Below are 21468 nucleotides of genomic sequence, written 5' to 3'. Positions count from 1 at the left end.
AGCAGTTCAAGTGGGAGAAACAAAGCATAAACCCTGACTTAATGTTTCAAACTTAACTGGGATTCATGCTTGGTTGTGATTTGCTTGGAGCTGAACAAACCACAGTCCTCAGTTTAGATGTAAATCTCAGCCCGGGTTTGTGGTTGTTTCTCACACTCAGTCTAGGGTAATTGTTCTTGGCATACCAGTTGTGGTTTGTTTGACTGAAAGAAACCAGGATACAGTGGTACCTCAGGTTACATACGCTTCAGGTTACAGACTCCGCTAACCCAGAAATAGTGCTTCAGGTTAAGAACTTTGCTTCAGGATGAGAACAGAAATCGTGCTCTGGCGGTGCGGCGGCAGCAGGAGGCCCATTAGCCAAAGTGGTGCTTCAGGTTAAGAACAGTTTCAGGTTAAGTACGTACCTCCAGAACGAATTAAGTACTTAACCTGAGGTACCACTGTACCTGGTTTGGATTTAATGCTAAGCCAGGGATTGTGGTTTATTTGATCCCACTTGTGCTTGGAGCGAAGTTGGAGCAATCGCCACATACACAGCGAACCATTAACTCTTGAAGTAGTAACAAGGTGTCCACAAGCATATTTATTATCTGCCTATCTGCAAGTTTCATTGTTGTGTTTGGTTACTCGGAGTATGAAATGAGGCTTGTGTTTCTATTTCCGTCTCCTCTTTAGCCCTAACCATAGTAAGCCATAGCATCCAAATTGGCAAACCATAGTCAGTGTTTGCCTTCCAAATCAAAATAAAAAACTGTTTGAAATGGGTTTCTGATTTGGTTTTGGAGAATAAGTGCCAACCGGAGTTTGCCAATCCAAACTTCATGACTAATTATGTTTAGGGCTAAGGAAACCAAAACAGAACTCCTGGATCCGTTATGTCTAGCATTCCATTTCTCCATGTTAAAGATGGGAGCTGAGGCTGAGAAAACAGTGACTTACTTGCTAAAGGCTACCGTCTAAGCTTGAACTGGGGCCTTGTAGCTCAGACTCTTAACTTCTGTAGCATATAGCAGTTTCCTATCCAGAGTTCATCATTATTCCAGGTTCCAATGTCATTTCAATGGTGCATAAAAAGCTGCAGATTCCAGATGCCTTTTTAATCAGGGAATTGGCCACTCTTAAAGTGTCACTATATGGATAAGAACAATAATGTTGCTTTATTGAGGGTAGTGCCAAGGCATCATAACCCAGAAGGTTTATGGCAGAAATTCAACTTTGCTGCTGCCAGTAATAAAATTAATCCAAGGTGGAGGTGTCCTCTTCAGAGTTCATTACCCTAGAATGATTTCTCCTTCCCTTTAAAGGACTCTTGAAAGGATGCATTTGCTACTTTTGGGTACCACTCAATGCATTATTATTTCTTCATGACCTGCAGGTATATTAATGCACCTTGACCAGTAGAAATAAGCACTGTAAGGTTCAAGAAATCCCTTCTCTACATTTTCCCGTCTTCAAAAAAGGAGCAGAGCAAAAGGGGTCCTTTTATTACAGACCAAGTGTGAACAGAAAGAAATTCTGCAGCTTTTTACACATATGAAACACTAAAGCACATTACATATTTTAGGTGCATATAAATGTCCTTTTTAAAGGGATGGGCTTAAAAACCTCACACGTGGGTAAGATTATATTGCATTTGGAAGGCTGTAATGGAGTTCGTGAGTAGCTAGTACAAAAAATATTGGGCTTCGTTGGATAAAAGGGTGTCATCAAAATGGAGGGAATAGGATAGCTTTTTTTACTTTTATAGAGTAGTGAAAGAAAATGCATCTCTGCTAGCTGAATTAAGCACTCTGTGGTCTGATACTTCAATTATGTGTGTGTTTATGAAGAAGTAATTCCCATTATGTTCAGTGGGGCTTTCTCCGATGTAGGTACATATAGGATCACAGCCTAACTACAATCCTCAGTATGTTTACTTATAAATAAATCTATTTTCATCCTAAAGGTTGTAATGTTAACCCAGAAACTGACACAGCCCATAGTTCCTTTAAAGCACTTAAATGTGTGTGCCCCTGCCTTTAAAGTAGCGCTTTTGCACAATGCACTTGTCTGGTTGGTTTGGTTTGGTTTTCTTTTGTTTTGTTTTCAAGCGGCATGTACAAACTTTTTGCCTTGACTTTCTTGCAGTATTTGGTGTGTAAAAGGAAGCTGGAAAGTAAGAAGGAAGCACTGCTAATTCTTTCCAAAGAGCTGGACACATGTCAACAAGAAAGAGACCAGTACAAGCTTATGGCTAATCAGCTACGGGAGAAGCACCAATCACTGAAAAAAAAATACCGGGAACTGATTGTATGTAGCTGGTTTGATAACTTTCCGTTAATATCTGCTTATATTAAATCTTTTGCTTCTTGTAATGCATTGTGCATTATTAATCATTTCCTTGTAATCCTTTTAGTTCTGTGTTCATGATGCTGTTTTTGTTCATTTTTGTTCATTTTTATTTAATTCATAATTATGTATTCACTACTATTTAAAGCACAAATAGAAACAGCTTCAACCTTACAGTCTAAACCTCTTAGTGCTTTGATTGCAGTACTGCAGTGCTTCATTAAATTACTTTTTTCAAGCAAACTAGATTACTTTATAAAGTCCTGTTATTTTTCCAGTGACATGTAAACTCCCTTCTTGTAGGACGGGGACCCATCTCTTCCTCCTGAAAAGAGAAAGCAGGTAGGTTTCATTTTTGCTTGCATGCACATATAATTTACTGCTCTATGTCATTGGTTGTTGTTGTTGTTTTTTTAAAAAATGCTAAACTAAGTTATTTTGATTCCACTAATCAATTTACAGTGGTACCTCGGGTTACAAACACCTTGGGTTACAAACACTTCGGGTTACAGACTCCACTAACCTGGAAGTAGTACCTCAGATTAAGAACTTTGCCGCAGGATGAGAACAGAAATCACGCGCCGGCAGAAGCGGGAGGCCCCATTAGCTAAAGTGGTACCTCAGGTTAAGAATGGTTTCAGGTTAAGAACGGACCTCAGGAACAAATTAAGTTCGTAACCAGAGGTACCACTGTACTCACTTTATACAGTGGTACCTCGGGTTAAGTACTTAATTCATTCCGGAGGTCCGTTCTTAACCTGAAACTGTTCTTAACCTGAAGCACCACTTTGGCTAATGGGGCCTCCTGCTGCCGCCGTGCCGCCAGAGCACGATTTCTGTTCTCATCCTGAAGCAAAGTTCTTAACCTGAGGTACTATTTCTGGGTTAGCGGAGACTGTAACCTGAAGTGTCTGTAACCTGAAGCGTATGTAACCCGAGGTACCACTGTATTTCAAACCTGTATCCCATTGGACCCTCAAGGCAGTTTGGTGAAAATCCATATAAAGCAAAGTAAACCTGCAAATCAACAGTAAAAGTTCAAACAGATGCTCTGCTTGCATCCCCGCCCTCAAAGCTGTGTGCTCATTGGAAAAAGGGCTGTCATCCTAGCAGGGCCTCCCCGATGATGAGGTGGAGATGCAGCCGCCGCAGGCACCCCACCTGCTCTGCCACTGCCGGAATTGGCACCAGCTTCTGCTGAGATCTTGTGGTGGAAGTGGCAGGAAGGGCACTTCCTGTTTCGCGCCGCCACTGGGCAAGGCTCTCTTAAGGAGAAGCCTTGCTGAATTCTCCCCCCCCCCCCGCCCAGCAAGCTGGCAAGGCTTTTCAAGGGCTTTGCCTTGAGGGGAAGCACTTGCAGAGTCTCACAGGGCCCCACCCCCCGCATCACAAGGATGGCATCAGGGCATTTTGTCTCTTGCCAAAATGCCTCAAGCTGCCCCTGCTATCATCCCAGAAAGAAGGAGTGTACCGTTCTTGAATCAGGAGTATATCAGAGCTGTAGGGTCCCCTGCTTCCAAGACACTGCTTTCTCATCAATATCCTGTGCAATCATCCTCTCTGCAAACTGTTCCATACTTCTTAGGACTAGGTTCCCAAGTCATGGTCCATAAACCATTGGTTTGCAAGTGTCAATCAGGTGGTCCACAGCATATCCACGTTAAATATCCATACTGATTTTTATTGCTTCTTTTATTTCTCATATTGTATTATTGTTACAATTTGATTTTCACAGAATTCAGATTGTAATACAATTTGAAGAAGACTAATACAATTTGAACAAGAAGAAAACACGTTAAAAGAAGCAATAAACATAAAATTAAAAATCACACAGCGTCTAGCGCAGTGCATTGCAGTTGCTAGAACAAGAAGAAAAATCGTTAAATGGTCCGCCTTAGTCCTTTTCAAGCACTCGGCCAGGAAAAAAGTTGGGAACCACCGGTCTAATAACAGAGAAATTCTGAATCGGGTTTGCCACAATCTAAACTGTAACTAACAAGTAGCGCAAACACTTCTATCAACAATGAGAGGGAAACTGAAGGTGCCCTCTGTTGAAGTAGATTAGAGGATAGCAGTGGCATATTGTCAGTTCTTTGGGCATACTAGAATTAGTAGGTCAACAATTTTCAGTGTCTTCATTCCCAATCCTTCCCCCGTAAAACCCAAACACTGTGATGGAAATGAATGCTTTGGGTTGTCACGTCTTTAAAATATTTAAAAGCATTCCATTTGAAAATAATTTTCAAGTAAAGCTTTGAATTCATTTGACTATAATATTTTCAACTTGAAAGGCCCACACAGGTTAATCAACAGTGGCTTATAGGGCTAAGGAGAAGTGTTGTGCCACAAATTCCCTCTTCTGTTTTTTTTTCATGTGCCTTAATGCAAGGGTGTTTGTTAAAGCCACCATTTTTCATTGGGTCTAGGAAAGGGAAGGACAAGTTGTGTCATAACTGAAAATTGTGGTTTAAGTTCCAGTAATAATTCTGGCTTGCAAACTAAGATTGAACCATGGTTTCCAATTTTGGTTTGTCAGAGCTTAGACCACAGTTTCCTACCGTATATTTCGCTCCATAAGACGCACCTAGTTTTTTAGAGGACAAAAACAAGAAAAAAAATATTCTGAACGAAACAGTGGATGGATGATTTTTGTGGTTCATGCTGTAGCCACAAACATGTGATTTGACAGTGAGTTTGGGGTATCCCAATGCAAAAATCCTGAGTATCCATGTGGATCCGTGCTTTGTAACCATGTTTTTGCACCATTGCAACCCCATCCACAGTGGGTGCGTGATTTTTTTTGGTGCAGGCTGTAGCCATGGACATGCTACGTGATCTGATGGTGAAATTGGGGTGCCCCAATGTAAAAATCCCGAGGATCCATGGGCTTTTACCTCACCACTCCCAGGCAGCCTCCTTTATTGCTAGCGTCCCTTATCTCCCTCCCAATCGCTTGCCCATCAGTGGCTTTGTTTCAACACCCCCTTCCCTCTTTCAAAAAAAAAAGGGGAAAGCATGATCTGCTTTTTGCCTCTGGGCAATTCGGCTCCAGGGCCCACTAATCTGCTCCATAAGATGCACAAACATTTCCCCTTACTTTTTAGGAAGAAAAAAGTGCATCTTATGGAACGAAAAATACGGTAATTCAGAATGGTATCTCCCTATACCAAGGAATCTTTCACCAGCTTCTGGATTGCGATACCAATTAAGAGTTTGGGAAAGCAATAGTTTCTGGCCAGCAGGAAAGGGCAGAAAAATAATTTGCAGCCTGTTTTTATCTGGGGCACCGAGGATGTGTTGGAACTGGGCACGCAGAAGATGAAGCACATCTAGGTGCTGGCAGTTGGATTTAGAGTGTGTGGAGTTGCTTTCTACCATGGGGATGTCTATTTTTATTTATACACTGCTTTCTTGTAAAACAAAAACCATCCAAGTGGCTTACAACAAGTAAAACAGTAAAATCATGAAAAAAGCCACAACCCTATTTAAAACATACAACAGTTAAAATACTAAAACAGATGAAAATTACCCCAACTTTCTAAGCATCAGGTCGGTTTAGAAGCTACTCTGCTTGCATATATGTAAATACATTAAAGCAAATAGGTATGGTGTACTTACAAACACCCTAGATGCTCCGTCAAAGGAGGCCCTGGAGCACATCATTGTTCCAGGAAGTGGGGAATGCAGAACAATATCTTGGGTCTATCCTCAGTTTCATTCCTTTTTTTAATTCTAGTCTTAAAACATTGTTAGAAGTGTTCAAAGCTGGAAACTTGTTTTACAAAACTTTGTCTGGTTCTTCTTACTATGTACCACCTCCCTAGTATTAGGAATATGTTCTTTGGGCACTTTGTTAAACAAAGTGTTAGTATTTCTCTGGTGAATCATATTTATTATAAAATCTGATGGTGAGTTTACTTTCCCTCCAATACACATTTGTTTGATTGTTCATTTTGTTGGAAATATTCTTCCTGGAGCTCCAAAAGCATTTTATTTGCGTGGAAAGACCGTGACAGGTATCCTTCATCACTTGAAAATTAATGCATGAAAGTTTGTTTCTACAACAAAAATGTAACGCTAGCAGATATCATCAATTTTTGTGGTTGGTGTTGAGCTCTAGGGTCTCTTACTAAGCAAAGCAGGTTTTACTGCATTAAGTTGGGTGCCACAATCATACAAAACCATTGAAGTAGAAATTGCAATAAAAATTGCTATCAATCACACTTCTGAAGTGTACTTGATGTTTCATCAGATTTTTCTACCTGTTCTCCTTTATTCCAGTTGTCTAACTTGAGCTGTGAGCTTAAACACTGGAAAATAATTTAAGCTTCTAAGAGACTTGAGTGTGGTTTGAACATTTCTGTCTAAATGGCTCTCGTACTGTTGTCTCTCACATTTGCCCCTCTTGTTCTCCCCTTCATCCAAAAACCTAGTTTACAGGGCACGGTTGTGGGAGGGGATAACAACTTCTGTGCGCTAACTACGATTTATCTGCCGAGGACTGAAGGGTGCATTAAGTTTGTTACTATCCACCCTTCAGTAGTCTGAGGCAAAATAACTTGTGGCAGGATTTCAAAAGCTGTGTTACGGAAATCGAATTTTAGGGTAGTGGGTGCTTTAGGGAGAATGTTACTTCGGTTACTGGCTTTTTTCTACTTGGGGTGGGTAATGAGAGAATTTATCAAATTGCCATATGGCAAGTGTACTTTGGTTCATTTTGGTTTACCCTTCCCCAAAGTCTTCTGTTCATTGTGCTGACCGAAAAACCTTACTTTTGAAGCTTTATGTCATGGGAGCCCTGGGGGAGGGGAGAAATACTATTCAGGTTGAGGCTGGTTCTGCTTATGTAAAGAGGCTTTCAAAGAGCATCTGCTGCAGATGGCTCCATAGGTCCTCTTCCTTTTGGCAGCCTTTATCCTGGTGACATTTTTGTTTGTGAAGGAATTCCCTCCCATTTTCATCAGTATACATTCGTACCTTGGAAGTTGAACGGAATCCGTTCCGGAAGTCCGTTCAACTTCCAAAACATTCGGAAACCAAAGCGCGGCTTCTGATTGGCTGCAGGAAGCTCCTGCAGCCAATCAGAAGCCGCTCCGGACGTTCAGCTTCCGAAAATCGTTTGGGAACCAAAACACTCACTTCCAGGTTTCAATCATTTGGGAGCCGATTTGTTCGGGAGCTATGGTGTTTGAGTTCCAAGGTACGACTGTACTAACACTTTATATTGTTTTATTGGTAAAAGAAAAAATGACTGTTACTCATACTTAATCTAAACACAACTACAAGGGCCCTTGATTAGGCATTTTATCTATGTGATATTGAATGATATCTTAATTTTCTTCTATCCTGTTTCCTTAATGTTACTGTTTTTATTTAAACCACTCCATGAACCAAGAACTTGTACATTGAATGCTAATAATGAACCATAAGTTGTAGATCCTACTGCAAATTTTTTGTGCTATTTTGGTGATGTACAAATGACATGCGAATCTCATGGAATCCCATAGAACTGTAGAGTGGGAATCTAGCTCAACCCCTGGCAGTGCAGGAATCCTGCCCACAGCTGTCTCTGGTTATCATTTATTACTCCTATGATCCCTGCTTAGAAAGCCCAATAAAAAGTTACTGAAATAAAAATAAATAAAAAATAAAGGAAATGATGGCTTTGCAGATGTGTCAGTGGATAGCTGTTTCAATGCTGCTCCAAACCATAGTTTAATGAGATGTGCACAAAATGGAACAAGGCTTGGCAAGCGATGGTTTTGTGCACTCCTCTTTCCTCTCCCCCCGCATGGCTAAGAGGGAGGTGTTTGGAATTTTCATTTTCCAGTTTTGTTTAGTACAGCCTGTTTCATCTGAACTAACTGACTGGTTAGTAACGATGGTTTGTTTGAATCAAGCCAACTTGAAGCCATGGTTGAAGTTCCCATTGACTCCTGTGGGTGCTTTCCTCTAAATTCATATAGCCGATAAAGGCTGCACAAACCAGTTTGGAACCATAGCAGGAATTGTGTCACATTAGATAGCTCCTTTATCGAAGCAGTTTCCAGGAAGTTATAATAGACAAATAGAAGAAGAGAAGAGTTTGGATTTGATATCCCGCTTTATCACTACCCAAAGGAGTCTCAAAGCGGCTAACATTCTCCTTTCCCTTCCTCCCCCACAACAAACACTCTGTGAGGTGAGTGGGGCTGAGAGACTTCAAAGAAGTGTGGCTAGCCCAAGGTCACCCAGCAGCTGCATGTGGAGGAGCGGGGAATCGAACCCGGTTCACCAGATTACGAGTCTACCACTCTTAACCACTACACCAGGTCTTCCACCACCTATTATTTGTAAATAGGTGTATGTGATAACTTTTCTAAATAACAGCTTTGTGACTTTCTTGCAGAGTTAATAACAGCTCTTCATACTTACTACCAGCAATTGTTTATAAATGATAATAGGTTGACTAAATAACTACAGCTGAAAGGAATACAAGTCCATCCTTTCATTTCTTGAATGAACACTGGTTAGCAAACACTTTCCATTTTTGCTAACCATGGCCAGCTCCAAAGCAATAGACGTTAGAAGCAGTTTTGCAAACTGCTGTATGGGGTTAACCATGGTTAGCAAATCACCAGTGCAGATGGTTCACTCTGAAAATGAGAAAGTGGCTGAGATTTGCATGAGAAGCAAAAAGCTGTATAGTAGTCCTCATTACTTCCACTTGTATAAGAATTTGCACAAGTTGTTCTTTTCTTGCACAATGCTCTAGGAGGCAGAAGATGCCTTTTGCATGTAACACGGCACGTTTGGCTCCAACCCAGTGAGCGAAAGCTGTGCAAGAACGTGTTTAATATTCTTGTGCAGCTCCCATTCACTTCAGGGAGCTTTGCCCAGGATAAATTCCCATTGGATTGCACCAGTTGATAAGGTACACTTATAAGTGAGTGACGATGTAAATAATATTTCTTTTCATAAACTTCCTCATCTTAATTATGGCCTTGTGATATTTAGCCACTGGTCTCAATCCCTTGTAGTAAACAAAGTGTGGCAGGATTTTTCCCCTGTGGTATCAAACGATATTTGTGCTGCCATCTGTCTTTGTTTATGTACAAGGTTTATGTGCACACATGGTTGATTTATTTTATTTTTTGCAGTAATTTTAGTTATAGGAATGATGCTTTTTGGCCTAATGAAGCGTTTGGTTCCCCTCGCCACCAGTCAAACTATATACAAATGTCGCACTGCATAAAGCTTAATGATTTTTCTCAGTCACATCTTCATCATCCAGCTTTTGACTCACTCTTGTTTGATGAAACTTTGCAATTTTCCTAGGCTAATCTTGCCCAACTCCTGAGTGATTCTCGGGATCGAAATAAGCATCTGGGAGATGAAATCAAAGAACTTGAGCAGAGGCTGGGAGAAGTCCAAGGGGACAACAAGGTATTGTACAAGTTGCATTTGAAAGTAAAAAGGTTATAGCTTTTGAAGTAATCTAGTCTCTCATTCAATTTGCATAACCGCAACCAAAGACAGTTTTGCCTGCAGTTTTCCAGATTGTGATCTATTGGTATTTAAATTGGAAGTCCAATCCAAAAAGAATTGATAACATCTATGCAACTTTTGCACTGTGCCTTTCATAGTGCTGTGTATGTGTTTGTAGCTGTTGCTCAGTATTCAAAACTCATAAATCCCAGAATAAAAATAGCAGTCCCTTATATTACAAAAGGGTTTTAATATATTGTATAATTATTATGCCACTTTTCTCGCAAAAGTGACCCGAAGCAACCTACAAAAACAATAAAACTAGTGTGGGGAAAAACACCCAATAAAAAATTAAAAAACCAACTATACAGATAAAGACAACCCTTCCCCACTAACAGAGGTCACAAATACTTGAAACTCTTCAAATTAAGGGCCAACAGCCCAGGTTAAAAGGAAAATGTTTGCTGTACTTGAGCTTTGATCCTTTAAGGTAGATCCTTCACATTTTGGTTTGTATGTGCATACGTTTCAGGAGGTCTTAAAACTTCTTCAAAAAGGCATTACATTTCCCCCCTAGAGTTTTATCTGTTGACTCTCTAACAACTCATATCCCATTTGTAATCAAGTTCTTAATTGGCAGTTTTTCCACCCTAGTACTGTGTAGAATTCTCCCTCTTCAAACGCCCATTTCCTTTTGCAGAATATCATTTTATAGTTGGAGAATTCAAACAGCAGAGCTGATACTTTCGTATATGATATGATTCTGTTTTAAAGATTAAATGAGGAAAATATTAAAATGCAGTTAGTTCTGGGTGTCACAAACATTTCTGATGATACCTGAGAAAGGGTAAGTGGGCTTCTCTGGTTTGTTGTTTTCCTTCTCTCTTGAATGTAAGAAGCACTAGCTCCTGGCTCCATCTAAACCTAATCTAAGAATTGTAAAGTGGATGAGGCCATAAACTCCCCCACCTGCTCCATTAATCCCCTACTGCAATTTGCAAAATAACTTTCTATATATTGTGATTTAAAAGCCAAATATTTAGAAGCTTGACATACCCTTTATACTGCTGTTTTGAGTTAATCATTGCTGGCTTTCATAGTTTTAATTAGTGTTTCATAATAAATTATCACTAGAAGGAGAGGCAGATCACTTTCTGTTGTGATTTAGTATTTTCTTTTACTAGAAAATTAGTATTTTCAGTAAGTGCAGGCACCATTTTAAAAGGTCCATTATATCAGGAGTACATTCACATTTTGCTGCTTAAAAAGACAGATGGGAGGGTTCAAATATATACATATATATTACTTTTTTATTTTAAAACATTGCCTGCTAATCACCACTTTATAAATTCATTCCTAAATTTAGCAGTTTATATGGAACATTACTCGTAATTCTGGCACTAGGTATTAAACAAATGTCACTTGTCTGTGTTAACTAATATATATGAACTCAAATGCATTTAATAATCGTAGCTTTATCCATGTGCAAAGCGTTGAAAACCAGGATTTAATAGTGCAATCCAGAAAGTGCAAGATTAAGGAAAAACAGGATTTTAAAGCAGAGCAGCAGCCTTCATGGCTGCACTGACCGGGGCTGATGGGAATTGTAATCTGGAATAGCTGAGGAAAAGGCTTCACTAGTGCATAGGCAACATAAAGTTCAACAGTTTAGTGCTCAGGTAGGGAAAGAGGTCTACATTGCTTCCAACCTGACCTGCAGAGGCTTCCCATCTGCGCCCCCCCCCCCTGCCATGTTCCCTGAAGCACTGTCTTTTAATTCACATCCATGTGATCAGAGCAGAGGCTTTGGCAGAGTTCTCAGCTGCAGGCTCCTATGCCAGGGAAGCAAATATAAGGCATATGGGACAAAGTATCTGAAGTGTCTAAAGAGGAGACCCTGCTCAAATTTTTGTGTTGATTCTGAGAAGGAGAAATGAGCCCCTTGTGTCTCAATCTGTATGGAAGAATGTTGCTGCTGAGCTTTTAGGCCTTGTTGTTTTTTAGTCGTTTAATTGTATCCGACTCTTTGTGACCCCATGGACCAGAGCACGCCAGACACTCCTGTCTTCCACTGCCTCCTGCAGTTTGGTCAAACTCATGTTAATAGCTTTGAGAACACTGCCCAACTATCTTGTCCTCTGCTGCCCCCTTGTCCTTGTGCCCTCAATCTTTCCCAACATCAGCATCTTTTCCAGGGAATCTTCTCTTCTCATGAGGTGGCCAAAGTATTGGAGCCTCAGCTTCAGGATCCGTCCTTCCAGTGAGCACTTAGGGCTGATTTCCTTAAGAATGGATCGGTTTGATCTTCTTGCAGTACATGGGACTCTCAAGAGTCTCCTCCAGCACCATAATTCAAAAGCATCAATTCTTTGGCGATCAGCCTTCTTTATGGTCTAGCTCTCACTTCCATACATCACTACTGGGAAAACCATAGTTTTAACTAAACGGACCTTTGTCAGCAAGGTGATATCTCACCTTTTAAGATGCTGTCTAGGCCTTAGTTCAAAATACCATCCTGTTTAAAATACTTTGCTGCCATATATATTCATCATCATCAATCTTTATTACAGTCCAGAGACCCAACAAATCATTACAAAGTAATACACAATTCATACAGCCTACCTTCAGGTTAAACAAGCATTTTGTTTAGAACAGGGGTGTCAAACTCAAATTCATCGGGGGCTGCATCAGCAGTTTGGTCACCCTCAAAGGGCCGGTTGTATCTATAGGACTCAATATGCGCTCAATATAAAAACAAGTGGAGGTTTCCTGAATGTGTGTAAAGTGGAGGTTTCCTGTGTAGAACGGCCAGCGCCGCTAGAGGGCAGACGTTCTCTGGCTTGTAGGCTGCCGCGCATGCGCTTTCTTGTGTCCAAAAAAAAAAAAGCGAGAATAAAAGGTGAAGGCCGGCGGCGGCGGCTACACAGGCCACATGACGAGGTCTGGCGGGCCAGATTCGGCCCGAGGGCCTTGTGTTTGACACCCGTGGTTTAGAATATAGGGATCATTTGTTCTTGCAACCACCGATAAAAACTTTGCCACTGCTAATGTTGTAGCATTTGTCCGGTCTTCCAGTAGGAACCTGACATAGTGAGCCTCTGATTTTCCCGGGAAAGGTACCAGCAAGGGTAGTATCAGTTCAGCCCTGGCTTGCTCATATTTTGCACAATGCAACAAAATATGTTTTATGGAATCGATGTCTTCAGCACACGAGCAAAGTCTGTCCTGGTATATATTCCCAACAATATATGGAAGATTAGAGCCAGTAGCCTGGTTCACACATATCGAGACGCTCTGGTTTGATTTTGTTTTGTTATAACTGGTTTGAACAAAGCACAGTTTCTCATATTCAGTCTAGCAAGAAACCAGTTTGTACCAAACTGCAATAGGAAGATTTAAACTTCCTCCCCTCTTGCATAAAGAAGGATGGTACATGGTTGAGGCTCATTGTGATGCAGTTGCTTATCTCTGTGAGTTGTTTGAGGATAAAATTGCTTGTTTCTGCTGGGACATCAGCTCCATTGTTATTGCAGATGAATTGCAAGAAGGGTCCAGATCACTGTCTAGTCTAGTTGTATTTGATGTGAACAAGGCAGTTGGTTTGATCTGGGACACCACGTGCTCTTGATCTTTGCCCATTATGGCTGAATAAAACTAGTAAGGAAGGGATGGCTGGCTGGTGATGAATTTCTCCTTGCAGGGGGATGAGGTGCCTGTCTACCTAAAGGTGCCAGTGGTAAGACCATAAGAAACCCTTGCAGAATTAAGAAAACCTAAATAACTATCAGCAGATTGCTAATAAACCTTCTTGAGTTCTTGAGCACTCGATTGTGGCCAGATCCCAGCTTTCTTGGAAAACTGATTTTCTAGATCCATTTCAATCAGGGTTTAGGCCTCATTTTGTTGGATGACTGTTTTCAGAGCGTAGTGCCTGGGCAGTCTTATTTAGCCCCATGTGGGGTGCCACAAGAATCCATTTTATCCCCCATGCTGCTTAACATCTACATGACACTGCTGAGTGGAATCATCAGGAGTTTTGGTGTGTATTGTGAGCAATATGTGTGGCAATGGATGTGGTAAACCAACGTCTGGCCTCAGCAGTGAGCCAACAAACTGAAGCTTATTCCAGATCAGACTGAGGCACTGTTCGTGGGTTGTTTCCTAGACCACATGGGCAGGGCAGGGCCTGCTTTGAATGGGAGCTTACACGCCCTCTGAAGCTGCAGGTGCATAGCTTACGAGTACTTCTGGATTCACTACTATTGCAGTGGTGCAAAGTGCCTTTCATCAGTCATTCATTCAGTCATTCATTCTATTTGTATGGTGCTTTTCTGCACAGAAAAAAAATTATGCTCAATACAGCTTGCAACAAAGAAAACAGGAATAAATTTCAAACAAACACTACAAAAACAATTTCGTAATGACAACAAAACAATAACGTAATAACAATTTCATAATAACATCGCCAAACGATAGCAAATATAACAATATACAAACAACCACATTTGAATACTATAAATATAGCAAGATTGTATAAACGGCATACATAATCCGTTAGCAAAAATAACAAGGGAGGTTCACAGTTTCACCTTATTCCTCCCAGGATGTTGCTGGTGGCCCAGCTATGCCCCTATCCGGACAGAGAGAGCCTAGCTTCTGTTGCTTATGCTCTGTAACCTCTAGTTAGATTATTGGAATGTGTTATACATGGAGTTGCCTTTGAAGACAGTTTGGAAACAGCAGCTGGTGCAGAATTCAGTGGCCAGGTTGCTGAATGGGACAATGCGGCAGAAATCCATTGGCAATTAGTTACTGAAGTCAATTCAAAGTGTTGATTTTGACCTATAAATACTCAAGGACTTTATACCCTAAGGACCACCACACTCCTTGAGAACCAACCCTGAACTTGTGTTTGTCATCTGATGCCCTTCTCCTTCTCCAAAGAAAGTGTGGAAGTTGGCAACATGAGAATGGTGCTCTCAGTGGTAACTTCCTGCTTGTGAATTGCTTTCTCAAGGAGGTATACCTGACTCACCGTTATTTATTTTTAGGACCCAGGAGAAAACATTTTTATTCACTTAGGCTCTATAGCCTTAATTTAGAGGGTATTGGGTCTATCCGTGGCCACCTTTTTGCTCATCTTTTTAGTGAGGTAGGTTGAGTTAGATCTGCCCTTTTATATGTAAAAATAAAAAAATCCTTCCAGTAGCACCTTTAAGACCAACTAAGTTAGTTCTTGGTATGAGCTTTCGTGTGCAAGCACACTTCTTCAGATACACTGAAACAGAAGTTGCCAGATCCTTCTATATAGTGAGAAGGTGGGGAGGGGTATTACTCAGAAGGGTGGTGGGAATGGGAGATTGGCAGATAGCTGAGATGAGCCTGCTGACGACTCTTAACGACTGTAATAGGTCTTACAGGAAAAGGCAAGGGGTGAGAAGGTGAGAAATGGCTTAGTCATGTATAATGGGATAAGAATCCAAGAACTAACTTAGTTGGTCTTAAAGGTGCTACTGGAAGGATTTTTTTATTTTGACTATGGCAGACCAACACGGCTACCTATCTGTAACTGGAACCTTTTATATGTATTATGGATGGGCATCTTAGGTTCCTATTACTGTTTTTATATTTAGTTTTAATGTTGCTTCTGTTTTTTTGTGAAAAAAAGCATTTAATAAATAATACAACAACAACAATAGGAAACCACTGTTTCCCAATAGGTCTGAACAAGATTAATGTTTTAGCTTATAGTGGCTAAATTTATCATAGGCCTGCTGTGCAGCACTTTTATAGAATTAAAAGAAACATGTAATGTTCAGCAATGAATTGCTTTCTGTGGTGGTAGTTTTAATATTTGCCAGTATCTCACATGTACAAGATTTGTGCACATTCGTTTTTCTCTGCAGAGTGTTCTGTTTAGAAGATCTTTCAAACTGAGAGTCCCAGCATGAGTTAAAACCTTGTTTGTTTACACTGGCATTAATCCTCAAGCTGAAACACAGTGATGCCCCATTTGCATTCATGGATTCAACTCTAAGGATTGTAGCTAGGAGCTGGGTTTGCACATCACAGTAAGCCATAAACCATGGCTTACTGTGCATGAGTGAAGAATATCCACTTTGCTCCTTCCCACTCCATGATCTGCAGCCAACAAACCACAAACTGTAGCCAAGTTTTGTTCTTGTCTGACTGTACTGCTGATTGTAGTTTGTTGGAGCAAAAGAAATTACAGTCCCTGGTTTGGATGTCTAAGGTAGGGATCATTTCCTCCCAGCATACTAGCAGAGAGGAGACAAAAAGCCCAGATAGAAGTGTTCACAGCAAACCATAGTTATGTGCAAACTGGGATGCATCTTGTTCTTTCTTTTCTGAACTATGTATAAGAACCCAAAGCCAGTAAACTTTGGAGGGGAAAGCAGTGTGGTCTTATGTCTTGGCACAGATCTTTTTATTTATTTACATGTTTATAGACAGGAGGACAAATGGATGAGAAACAGCTGTCAGCATCGGCAGTGCTTGCCCGAGGCAAAACCCACAAAGCTTTTAGACTTCCACAACCTCTGAATACTTGAGCGCTTCCAGCTTGTATAAAACTGCCTGTTTTATTTTCACCTTTAGCTTTTGCTATCTAATCTTAATTCATTTATTTGAGGCTTTGCCGACAAGAAAGTAAAAGGCTTTATTCTTTGTGATGAAATCTGATGTCAGTAGTGTGAAATCCCAGGGAGGGATAGCCTTTTGACTGCTTAAAATAATGATCAATCTGCTTCTTTCCTGGGTTGGAAGGGCATACACAGGCTCCAAAAAGTAAAAGAATATAAAAGAAAAAAAATCTGCTTCAGTGGAGGCCAGATATCTGCCTGAGCAGATGGGAGGCTACTGCCACCAATCTTCACACTCGGGGGATCTTGTTGAGGACCACAAAACAGGGTGCTAAGGTGGTAGAACTGGGCCAGTGGCAGATCCACTGGATCCTATGCCATCCCATTGCCAGATGAATGCCCAATTTGGACCCCTCTCCTGTGCCAGCCTGAAGTTTCTAGATGATGGCCATGTTGTACCTCCACTGTCAGACTTGCTGGGAATTGCAAGTGTTCTGTATGTGAGCTTCCTATGGACCTCTGGTTGGCCACTGTGTGAGTAGGATCCTGGACTAGATGGGCCATTGGCCTGATACGGAAGGCTCTTCTTACGTTCTTACGGGGGAAGGCATTTTAAAATGTGTGCCTTGAACCATTGGGTTCAGCAAAGCGAGCCCCGCTGCGCTGGCAGATTGTTAATTTTGTTGGAGTATTAGACAAAAGCACTGTAATAATAATTAAAGCATGCACACTCCCCAAAGAATAATTTCGGTATCGTTTTGATAGTTGTGCTTCTATCTGTTCCAAAGTGAATGCCCAGATGGTCTCTGCCAGTGTCACCTCTGGCAAGAGATGAGCAAGCAGCTGCTTTTGCAGCCTGAAAAGATGCTTTATGGGTGAACTCTGCCTGGATGTGTGATTCATACAGTTGTTTTTCCCCAAGCAAACTGGGCCATAGGAGTGGGAGGAGGAGGGGAAATACTTCAGTAGACATATCTATCAATAGGAGCAGAGGCATGGTTTTTACAGGGTTTGGGGGGATTTTAAGTTGTGCAGTTGCTTAAAAATACTTGATAATAACTAACCGAGAACTGAGTGAGGAATGTGCTTTAGCCAATGACCTTTTCGGTTGTGGCCAAAAAAACCCAAGTTCAAGAGGATTAAGTACAAAAGCAAATTAATTACATAATGTTCTTTAAAAAAACACAACCTAGGCTTTTCATTTATTTGGTGCATCTCAAAAATGTTACAAAGCACCCAAAATCATTTTCTGGAAATCTGTTTGAAGAATTTGCAACAGCAGTTAACAGAATTGTGGTGGCACGCACACACTGCAGTTTGCAAGTTGAGTTCTAAGGCTGTTTACTTTTGTGACCGATCACAATCTCTTATCAGGCCTGACACACACCACCAGAACTGCTCCTGGATGCAGCTTGCCTGAGGTTTAAAGGTATCTTTGTTTCATGCCACCACGGACAGAATGTGCCTTTTGGACAATAAATGCAAAATACTAGAGAAATAAAAGTATTTCCACTATTTCTGGGCTAGAAGATAGGAAAATCTGAAGTTTTCTGGAAGAACTGCTCAATAGTTCTGAGTCATCCGTAGTGAAGTATTATTTTGAGTAGGAGTGGCAGATTGTTTTAGGGAGTGTGTTGTTCCTTGCGTTGTGAAGCAATGCTGGAAACATTAAATAATTTATTGTGCTTTAATACAAGAGAACTGCATCTTAGTTTACTTCCCAGCTTCTTTTCTCTGCTTCTAGACACATCTTTTCAGTTCTGATGATTTTGTTTTTTCCTCTTCCCCATCTCTTAAAGGAGCCTTACCTTCATGGTGAGAGAAAAAGATAAACAGCTTACTGGGGGAAGCTTAGAAGGGTTCCCCTTTTAACTAGGATTTAAAACCACATTTTAACATTGGCTTTTTTCATCTCAATCCATTTGGAGCCCTACCCCAAAAAAGCTTTCATTATCTGCAGTTAAGATGGACATTAACTTGAGGAAGGTGAAATGTGCAGGTAGGGGTTGCAGAATTCCATGGTTGACTCCTAACATCCCCTTTGAAGTTAGAAGGCAGCCAGCATTGCATCTGCATCAGAGCACAGCTTCTGTCTTTTGTGTTCTTTCTTCTTCACAGTTTCTTCTAATTTTAAGCAAAGATTTGCTTTAGATGTACCCATTCCAGTTTGGGTCCCCTGAAAGCTACCAAGCAGCAACAATTTACCGAGCAGGAAATAATAATCACCCACCCTTCACCCTAAGGTCCTAGAGCAGGTTACAGCATTAAAACGCAATTTTAAAATCAGTTTGAAACAACTTATAATCGCAAAAATAAGGTGGGTTCTAAAATATATACACCTCAAGTATCAAAAGCCAGAGGTGCATTTTCAGCATTCACTAGGAATTGTATACTAAAGTTGCTGGACACACAACTCTGAGAAGGCATTTCCACAGCTTAAGGGCTTTCACAGAGAATTTGTTGTTGTTTAGTCGTGTCCAACTCTTCGTGACCCCATGGACCAGAGCACGGCAGGCACTCCTGTCTTCCACTGCCTCCCGCAGTTTGGTCAAACTCATGCTGGTAGCTTCGAGAACACCGTTCAGCCATCTCGTCCTCTGTTGTCCCCTTCTCCTTGTGCCCTCAATCTTTCCCAACATCAGGGTCTTTCCCAGGGAGTCTTCTCATGAGGTGGCCAAAGTATCCGAGCACAATTCAAAGTGTTGGTGCTGACCTTTAAAGCCCTAAACGGCCTCGGTCCAGTATACCTGAAGGAGCGTCTCCACCTCCATCGTTCTACCCGGACACTGAGGTCCAGCACCGAGGGCCTTCTGGCGGTTCCCTCACTGCGAGAAGCCAAGTTACAGGGAACCAGGCAGAGGGCCTTCTCGGTAGTGGCGCCCTCCCTGTGGAACGCCCTCCCACCAGATGTCAAAGAGAACAACAACTACCAGACTTTTAGAAGACATCTGAAGGCAGCCCTGTTTAGGGAAGCTTTTAATGTTTGATGTATCATAGTATTTTAATATTCTTTTGGAAGCCGCCCAGAGTGGCTGGGGAAACCCAGCCAGATGGGCGGGGTATAAATAATAAATTATTATTATTATTATTATTATTATTGGAGCCTCAGCTTCAGGATCTGTCCTTCCAGTGAGCACTCAGGCCTGATTTCCTTCAGAATGGATAGGTTTGATCTTCTTGCAGTCCATGGGGCTCTCAAGGGTCTCCTCCAGCACCATAATTCAAAAGCATCAATTCTTCAGCGATCAGCCTTCTTTATGGTCCAGCTCTCACTTCCATACATCGCTACTGGAAATGCCAACTCCCTAATCCCGAGCCTCTTGAGGGTGGAGTAAGAGAGCACTCTCTGCTGATCTCATAACCCGAGAGGGTCTGTAAGGAAGGAGGTGGTTCTTCAGATATTTGGGGCCTGAGTCCTTTAGGGCTTTAAGCACTAACATGAACACTTTGATTTGGGCCCAGAAACAAACTGGCGACCAGTGCAGCTGTTTTAAAATGGGTTATATGATACCTAAATGGAACCCCGGCCCCTAAACTTGCTGCTGTGTTATGGACCAGTTGAAGTTTCCGAGTTACCGTATTTTTCGCTCCATAAGACGCACCAGACCATAAGACGCACTTAGTTTTTGGAGGAGGAAAACAAGAAAAAAAAATATTCTGAATCCCAGAAGCCAGAACAGCAAGAGGGATCGCTGCGCAGCAAAAGCAGCAATCCCTCTTGCTGTTCTGGCTTCTGGGATAGCTGTGCAGCATGCATTCGCTCCATAAGACGCACACACATTTCCCCTTACTTTTTAGGAGGGAAAAAGTGAGTCTTATAGAGCAAAACATACAGTATCTTCAAGGAGAGCAGCTCCACACAGAGCACATTGCAACAATCCAATCTGGAAGTTACTAGAGCATGGATTACAGCGACCAAAAGGGGCCACTTCCCAGATGTGAGAACCTGGGCGCGCATAACACCCTTTGTCTTTTCAGGATTCAGCTTCAGTTTATTGGCCAACAGTCAAAGCATCAGTGCCTCCAAGCACTGGTCTAACACCTCTCCTGATTCAGATGAAACACACAGAGGGAGAGACCTCTCCCAATAAATGTCATCCAAATCGTCTACAAAGACAGTGCATGTGAGTGCATTACACTACTCCAGTCCAGTTGTAACTAAGGCATGCAGGAATGTGCTTGGCCTGTCCTGTTTGGGAAAAGGTGGTTTACCAGTCTAGGCTTAGCAAAGACTCTCCTGGCTACAGCTGCCACCTTGGAAACCCAAGAGGAGCGTGGAATCCAAAATCCTGGTTTGCGGTTGTATGTCGTTTCCCCACTTACCTTACATTCAAGCTGTTCACAATCGTGCATAAGAGAAAGAACCCAAAACACAAGTAACAAGTCATTATCCATAATAATTATGAACTCAGTTTTCTGAGTGTTGGTCCATAGCTGAAACAGCACTGTGCACGTTCAAGAAGGACGTGTCATCAGGGTTGGAAGAGCCCCAAGGTTCGCATCAGTACAAAAAGCTTAGGGGGGGAAAACCCTAAGGGATAGACCCCCATAAGCTGGTAGGCTGTTGAATGGGGGCTTGGACATGGAAGAACAACACCAGATCTGACCCACAAACGGCTAAAGAGATCACCTTACCAGAATTCCATCTGCAATAACGGCTACTTCTAAGGCTTCTGCTGTCAGATTAAAACTCAGGGGCTTGATTCTTTGACCACCAGCGTCTCTTAGTCCTCTTTTCAACCATCTTCCATTCATGTCTTTATTATTAGTAAAAATGTTTTTTAAAAAATAAATAAATTGGTGCTTAAAAACATACACATAACACCTTCCTCTTCTTCCCCATTTTTGCTGGCAGGGAATGCGAAAACAGCCCAATTTGCCAAAATGAAAGCAACGTGGGGGTCAATGCCTCATTGAGGCCTGCAAGTCAGTCACCCTGTGGAGCTTGTCAAATGAAGAATAGCAGCCACAGCAGCGTGGGCTTAATGGGGCTGAAGCAGAGGATCGCGGGTCATTTGCATCAGCAATATTTTAATTGGCCCATAGGTACTTAAGTGATTGGCATTCT

General features: G+C 41.6%; 1 protein-coding gene across 3 annotated transcripts in view; it reads left to right on the top strand.

Annotated features, from left to right (window-relative positions):
- The window catches only part of CCDC149 (coiled-coil domain containing 149), a 58062-nt gene that overhangs the window by 7173 nt on the left and 29421 nt on the right, over window positions 1-21468 (top strand). For all 3 annotated transcript variants that reach the window (XM_081020022.1, XM_081020020.1, XM_081020021.1), the window contains exons 2-4: window positions 2131-2292; window positions 2635-2673; window positions 9649-9756. In XM_081020022.1, the coding sequence (XP_080876148.1) occupies window positions 2131-2292; window positions 2635-2673; window positions 9649-9756 (309 nt within the window). The remainder of the gene's footprint in view (window positions 1-2130; window positions 2293-2634; window positions 2674-9648; window positions 9757-21468) is intronic.

Source organism: Podarcis pityusensis (assembly GCF_964106645.2).
Source record: "Podarcis pityusensis genome assembly, chromosome: 9".
Taxonomy (NCBI): Eukaryota; Metazoa; Chordata; class Lepidosauria; order Squamata; family Lacertidae; genus Podarcis; species Podarcis pityusensis.
This window is presented reverse-complemented; position numbering and strand designations above follow the sequence as displayed.